Source organism: Macrotis lagotis, chromosome 3, assembly GCF_037893015.1.
Source record: "Macrotis lagotis isolate mMagLag1 chromosome 3, bilby.v1.9.chrom.fasta, whole genome shotgun sequence".
In the NCBI taxonomy this organism is placed as follows: domain Eukaryota; kingdom Metazoa; phylum Chordata; class Mammalia; order Peramelemorphia; family Peramelidae; genus Macrotis; species Macrotis lagotis.
The window spans coordinates 291,185,171-291,192,670 of NC_133660.1; the positions used below are offsets into that span (position 1 = coordinate 291,185,171).

General features: G+C 38.6%; 2 protein-coding genes across 13 annotated transcripts in view; both read left to right on the forward strand.

Annotated features, from left to right (window-relative positions):
- LOC141519001 (butyrophilin-like protein 9) overlaps positions 1-3,793 on the forward strand; it is a 28,744-nt gene extending 24,951 nt beyond the window's left edge. The window contains exon 11 of one of the 2 annotated variants that reach the window (XM_074231435.1): positions 1,792-3,793. In XM_074231435.1, coding sequence (XP_074087536.1) covers positions 1,792-1,859 — 68 coding nt within the window. In that variant the 3' untranslated portion in view covers positions 1,860-3,793. The remainder of the gene's footprint in view (positions 1-1,791) is intronic. The other variant, XM_074231434.1, reaches the window with a different exon arrangement.
- A 556-nt stretch (positions 3,794-4,349) lies between these two features.
- Positions 4,350-7,500, forward strand: part of LOC141518999 (butyrophilin subfamily 3 member A2-like) — a 42,031-nt gene continuing 38,880 nt past the window's right edge. For 7 of the 11 annotated variants that reach the window (XR_012477334.1, XR_012477335.1, XM_074231431.1 and 4 more), the window contains exon 1: positions 4,351-5,062. Coding sequence is in view for 8 of the 11 variants with exons in the window: in XM_074231431.1 (XP_074087532.1) it covers positions 4,996-5,062 (67 nt within the window). In the remaining 3 variants the exon portion in view is untranslated. Of the gene's footprint in view, positions 5,063-7,500 lie in introns of all 11 variants that reach the window. The other 4 variants (XM_074231429.1, XM_074231428.1, XR_012477336.1 and 1 more) reach the window with 2 other exon arrangements.

Below are 7,500 nucleotides of genomic sequence, written 5' to 3' on the forward strand. Positions count from 1 at the left end.
GGGTTTTTTTTTTTTTTTGCAAAGCAAATGGGGTTAAGTGGCTTGCCCAAGGCCACACAGCTAGGTAATTATTAAGTGTCTGAGGCCTGATTTGAACTCAGGTACTCCTGACTCCAGGGCTAGTGCTCTATTCACTGCACCACCTAGCTGTCCCTGTCATACTCTTTCTTCTCCTTTCTGCCTTCAGATTTTCTTGACCTGCATTTTCTTTTAACATTTTACTTTTTACAGGACACTTTGCCAATTTCCCTTAATTCTAATCTTCTCTGTAAATTCCTGCTACTTTCAAGTTACCAGAAACTTGTCCCTTCAATCACCACTTTTCTCTATTGTTTACAGATATTTCCAAGTCTTTCCCAAAGTTAAAATAAACACACAAACACACCACCCATTGCTTCACTTTGAAGTCCATTCAAACTTTTGTCTGACACTCTTGTCTAAAGTTACAAGTATTGACAAATTTTAAATCTTGAGAGTTATTTTTTTCTCATATTTTTGGACTTTTCTGCAGCCTTTGAAACTGTTGGTTCTCTTCTCTTTCTAGGCACTTTCTCCCTTCTGGGTTTTCGTGACTACTCTCTCCAGTTTTTAATGATTCTTTTTCAGTCTCCTTTGTAAGTTTACCACCCTGTGTTCAGTCTTCTATGTGTCATTATCTCCCAAGACTGTTACTAGACTCTTTTCATTTCTCTTTTGCTTCCATCTCATTAGCTCTTAAGAATTCCATCATCACTTTATTCAGGTCACTCCACGATCAATCTCAGAGGCTTCCCTAACTTTGTTCCAGGTCTACATCGTATTTGTTGTTCAATCTTTTTGACTCATTAGGACTCCATTTGGGATTTAGTTGGCCATGATACTAGAACGGTTTGTCATTTCCTCCTCTAGCTCATTTTATAGATGAAAGTTAAGTGACTTGCCCAAAGTCCCAAAGTTAATAAGTGTCTGAAGTCAGATTTGAACTCATCAGTTTTCCAAATGCAAGATATTAGCACTCTATCCACTTAACCACCCAATTGTCCGGTTCTACATTATGAGCTGCCAGTCCCATGTCTTCAATTGAATAGTTCATATGTATCTCAAACTTAACAATTCTAAACAATTCAGTTTTGCCCCTGATAATTTTACCCTTCCTTCAAACTTCTATATTTCCCTTTGGGGCACTAGAAGTTTCTCTGGGATGCAGGTTTGTCCTCTTAATCATCCTCAACTCCTCCTTCACTGTTCTCAAATCTTATAAATCGCAATATTTTTTAAAAAGTTGTTCATCTGGGATTCATATCCTGTTCATTCAATTTACCATCTCCCTCATTCAGAATCTCATCACCTCTTCAGTTGACTATTGAAACAATCTCATATTTTTACTCTTAGATTCCATTTATCTCCAAATCATCTGACACAGTCACCACACCCACATCCACTGCCTCACACTTTGCCCCACAAGCTTCCTATTGTGTGAAACATGACTATTTAAGAAACTTCAAATGCTTGTAGTGTGCAATGTGGAAGAGCAAGGTGACTTTCTGAATTGGGGCAATGATTTCCACTTGATTGGGTGGAGATCTCAAGGGGAGAAGCAGCTATTCCTATGTTTGACAAGGAAACAAAACCTGCTGAGGACTTGGGCGGGGGTGGAGACAGAAAGGGATGCATTAGATTCAAAGTCTTAGGATGGGTCAGAGCAAAATTCACATCAGGGTGAAAATGACAACTCATTTAAAAAAATCCTCAAAGAATCACACTATTAAAGATGGGTTGTTCTGATGAATTCACTTGGGGTTTCTTTTGAAGGTCAGAGAATTGCTCCAGAGAATCCGGAGAAACCTACTCCACAAGAGCCTGGCATGGAGAAGATTTGATTGAAGTTTATCAGGAAGACCCAGGATCATGGAATAGTTTCCATCATCTGTTCCCCCCCCCCCTTGTTATTGTTAAACAATGGTTCTTTTGCAATGCATTCTTGGACACAGTTGAAACTGGTACTCTAATTCTGGGAGTCTTAACTTCAAGGTCTGCTACGTTGAAAGCTAGTGATTGATACACTAGCATTTGGGTTCTTTGTACTGAGCTTTTCTGATCAAGCTACAGCTGCTTCCTCCTTTCCTACCATCATTTTTCAAATATATGTCTGTACCTGCAAACCACATTCACTGAGACTAGGCATTGCAGGCTTGAAGATGATAAGATCTGCCAGCATGAGTGTGGTGGATGACTTTGCCATTGACTCTGATGTTCTGATATCATTGCTTCCCTCCAGGATTATAACTCTGAGTCAGTAATGGAAAAAATGGCTTTTGTTTGAAACTACTGTTTAATGAATCTGATGGACTGGACCAGAAGAATATTATTGTAGAAATGGAGATGATAGATCAAGTTACAGTCATCACTAATTCCAGAGTACTTCCCTGAAGAGACAAATCATTTTAGGATTTAAATCTAGTAAAAAAGGACCCAGAAAAGTTATCAATATTCCATTTGCAATTAATAAAGATTGATGTAGAAATGCATGTAGCAGATCACTAATATCATTTAACTTTATTATACTTTCTCCCTGGGACATGAGTTTTAAATGAATATTATTTATCTTATTTTAACATCTTTAAAATAAAAAATAAACTTGTAAAAAATAAATGGAATCCTCATCTATCATCCTAAGAATGAATTACAAATTCCTAATCTAACCATTCAAAATACTTCACAATCTGACTGAAATTTACCTTTCCAGGCTTGTTTCATGTTGCTTCCCTTTTCAATTGAGGATCAGTTGCACTAAATCATTAACATTCTTCTCTTCATGTGTGATCTTGGGGATGGATACCATGGATAGAGTTGACCTACATAGAGAGCCATATTGGGAGACTTTGGACAGCCATCAGGGTAGCATCAGGATGTTGGGTAGACTGGAGCTGGTATTCATTGTCTGACCCACTGCTAGGAGATGTTTTAGAAAAGGAAGTACAGGTGAGAAAAGACAAATGCCATTGGTTCTAATTCATGGTCAGGGCCTGGGTATAACCATCTGCACATGAGGATGAGTATGATACATTCTAGAGAACATACTTCTAAGTACTGTAATCTAATATTTTTCTCTGCTTTTCTTTGGTTTTGATGGTTCTTTTTTTCGCCTAAGGCTTATATTCCTAGCCTGAGAATTTTTCTATCTGTCTAAAAACATTAACATTTCACTATATGGTTTTGAATATCTGAAATGAAGATTTAAAAATAAATAATAGCAGCATGCCATTGCCATCTGCAGTCTTTCTTTTTAGTTTTTTTCCCTGCCTTTTTCCACCTTCTTCATTTGCTTCTCTTTTGGGACAATTACATCTTTGAGTAACTAAACGAAGCCAGGCATTCAAATGATTCTGCCCACTCAGAAGAGTTTGCCATGATTCTATCATAGAAAAGAAAGGCCAGGTTCCAGCTGGGGTTTCCTTTTTTCTTTCAGTCCTGAACTGGAGCTGGCAGAAGGACAGGAACTATTTATACCGTGTAAGAGCAGAGATGTTAACACAGAGTGGATGTTCTCTGTAGGCTCTGCAATGGGCAACAAAAGTCTCTAATTGTTTTTTTTTGTTGAGATCTTATTTAAATGTCTTCCTATCACACATCATGGAGTTTAATAGTGGGAGCATCAAAGATGGGCAGGGCACCTTAACGCTGACAACAGTTTGGCTTGTGTGGAGCCCTTCCTGGTTGGACATTTTCTGCTTAACTCCTGAGTTAAGAATTTGGGATTACAGGGTCACTGAGTTGAGCCATTTATCATTTCCAAAACCCATTATATGATGCATGTCTTTTGGTGAGTATCCCAGATTTCTCCCTCAAATCCTCAAAGTTCTTATACAAATGAAATTTCTGATCAACTTAAATATATTTAAATCTATATCTTATCTATATCACTATATGAAATGTATATATATACTTATGTAGTAAGTATATATGCATAATATATGCACACGCAGAATGAGCACATATGTTACTTATGCACAAATGCATGTCCAGATATTCTTATCTAAATGTATATAGATGCACGCATGTAGACAGATGGACAAATATTGACATATATTTATATTTTTTATATGGATCTAGAATGATGTCTAAGACACAACCAAAGATATTGAGGCCAACTCTTAAATTTTCAGATTTCAGAAAGAGAAGTTCATACTTAGCCCTAGCGTTAATAGGGAACCACTGGAGGTTGATGGATAAGGGACTGATAAGGGTGGATCTATGTTTTGAGAATTCTAAATTTAAAAATTTAAAAATCCATGATCTATAAAATCAACTTAGGCAGAGAAAACACAGAATAGATGTTTCTCTGAAAAAAAGATAATTGCAGCCTGAGGAAGAAAAGAGAAAAAAAAGCATTATATATCAACCATGTACCTTTATCACTGTATGACCTTTATAAATATCCCATTTAATCTTCACAACAATCCTGGAAGGTAGACGCTACTATTGTCCCCATTTTACATTTGAGGAAACTGAGGATGAGAGATGCAATGACTCCTTCAGGGTCACCCAAGTGATAAGTGTCTGAGATCAGATCTGTCTGAACTCAGGTTTTCCTGCCTCCAAACCATCTACTTTTTCACACAGACCAGTCTATTATAGGAACTATGGTAATTCTGCTTGCTCTGCCACAGGGAGTTGAGCCATTTTACTTTCATTTCCCGCTGAATCGGACAAGACTTTTAGGAAGCAGAACATCCCAGGCCTGAAAGTGGCTCTTTTGGGAGGCGTGGAAACCTTTGGGACCCAGGCAAGCCCAGGCAGCCCTGGGTCCTCCTCATTTGGGCACTTTTTCAAAAGATAGATAAGATTGTGGCCTAAAAATCAGAAGAGATGTCAGAGCTTTTCTAGAGTAAGTCCTTCATGAGTGATGAAAGGAAGTTCAGAGCGATGAAGTGATGGGTCCAGGGTCCCACTGGCTGCCACTGAGAAAGTTGGGCCACTGACCGCAAATTCTGGCCTCTGGGGAAACTGCAAGAGATGATGCCTCTCTCTCCTAGACAAGTGGCACTTCTTGTCCTTTCCCAGCTCCCCTGGTTCCTCTCAGGTAGGTGGGACGGTGTTGAGCCCCTGTGCTCCTTCCTGATTCCTTTGCAGAACGATTTGCTGGCCTCCAAACCTCTCTGGTGCTCTTTTCATCTTTTTTGTCTTTCTGTTCTGGTGTTGTGGGAAGTTTCAGATCAGAGAGAATTGAGAAGAATTGGGCATCACTTTTCTAATTTAAATTCCAATGCTATTTGTCCCTCAGGATCCAGATAAGATTCTGACAATGGCTCCTCTAAGTTGTCTTTCTCTGCTTTTACTCATTGGTCTAGCTTAGTCATTTAATTTTCATGGGTGTGTGTGGGGGGTATTGAGGCCCTCACCCAAAATGACTACTCAGAGTTCTCTCAAAGTGGCAGCAAAGAGTTAAAATTTCATTCAGTTCTTGCAAGAAGAGGGGCAGTTCCTAACTCTCTATGAGAGCAGAAAAAACTGAATTATAGAAGCTGAAGCAGGGTTAGAAAAACCACAGAAACCACAACCCATTCCCTCCTCTTTTCTGCTGACCCTTACAACAACTGGTCAAACTTGATGGTCCAAAGAGAAGGGAGGTGTACCTAAGCTTTCCCAGGAGGGTCTGTCTTTGTTTATATCTTATAAGGTTAGGGTGACATAATTTTTCTAGCCAGAGATCTGGGTTTTCACGCTCGCCTGATTCTTGAGACAGAAACTGAGGCCTATGGCTTAGACTAATTTAGCACGATGTTTCTGAAAAGTCAGCATTTTTTTTGCCCCTCGCAGGTGCTAGGACTAAGGTCAAAGAACCCTGATTTCTACCCCTTAACCTTTCAATCTGGTTCAGAATGATCTCAAATCATGGCCTAAAGGGGTTGGATTTCCTCCCTTTTTTGCTGGGTGTTTCTATAAATACACTTTTTTCACGTATACTTAACGGTCACGTCTGAATATGTTCCCTTGCCATTTCCACATATCACAGGAATGTGATGCAAGTGTGGATTATGAAGGAGGTCACCCCAATTTAGGTCATGTGGTCCAATAAGGTAGAGTGGCTGCAAAGTCTCTGTCCTCAAAAGCAGATCATTTGTGGTCACTGAGGCTTTGATGTTTACGGCAGAGAGATCACTCATGAAATGAAGATATGAACCTCATCTGAAGTTTGAAATTTACTGTTTGGACACAATCATCTGTTTCTGAACAATATACCCTGCTTTCCTGTTCCTACAATTTCTTGCAAGATAGAGCACATAAAGAATCTACATGCAAACTTCTAAAGTGAATTAGATTGGGAAATTTCAGAAACTTTTTGACTACTGAGCACTATAAGCCTCTCTGCCTTCTTAGTGCCCCCTCCTTTCCTTTATGGTGAAAGTTCCACGGTTTATTCTTTACCACACATCATTTCCTCATTTTTATTGATTATCTAACATGATAGATACCTTTAAGTAAAATCATGGTCGTCCTTCAAGATCCCCAGTAATCTCTTTGTCCTCTACCTCTGCTCTATGGTGCCTCATTCCCTACACAGTCTGCCCATTCTGTCAACTCCTTGGAATCATGCTTTTTCATCATTTTTAAATCAATGATCTATTCCTGAAACCCACCCTCCTTGAAATTTGTTTTAGCAATTTTGTGGTAGATAGACTGAACTTAAGAGTTATCTGATTCAGGGAAAGCAAAGAGGTTAATCAGTGATTTCACTAACAAATATAAAGAATGATGGACTATGACTGGGCTAAGAAAAACCAAATCTGATGAATACAGAGACGTATGGGAGGAGCTATACGAATTGATAAAGAAAGCAAACAAAAACCAAGGAAATAAAATATACACAATACAACAGAGTCCATGGAAAAAGCAACTATCACAAAGTAGCCAAAAGGGAATATTGCAAAATTATAAACAACAAGCATAATGAGGACCAAGGCTAAGACGGTGGCTAAGACGGTGGCTAAGACGGTGACTATTTAGGTAAGGAGATAGGACGTGTGCAGAAGATGTGATAACTGAAACAAGATTTAGAAAGTAACCAGATAGAGATTGGAGATGAGAGAGAGGAATCAGAGAAGTTTCAGGTGAAATTTCACCATTCTTTGATTATAAGGATGATATGGAAGATGGGGTAGAAATGTAACTTCTCGGAAGGAGAGGAAACAGCCCGAGTAGAAATGTAACTTAAGTTTTGGGCAGGTTGAGATTGAAGGGCCTGAGTACATACAACTTGAAATTCTGAATAAGCTGTTTGTATGTTGGATTGGAATTGCATATATTTAAATAAATCTGAATAGAGATGATTGGCCTTAATAAGATAAAAGTGAGAAGGTATACAGAGAAAAGAGAAGAAGGTATAAAACAGAGCCTTGGAGAACATGCATAGTAATGGGCATTAAATTGATGATTTAGCAAATAGATTGAATAATAACCATCAGAATGATCAGTGGAGACATAAGACAAAGCTATACCTAGGAAATAAGGGTAGATAAA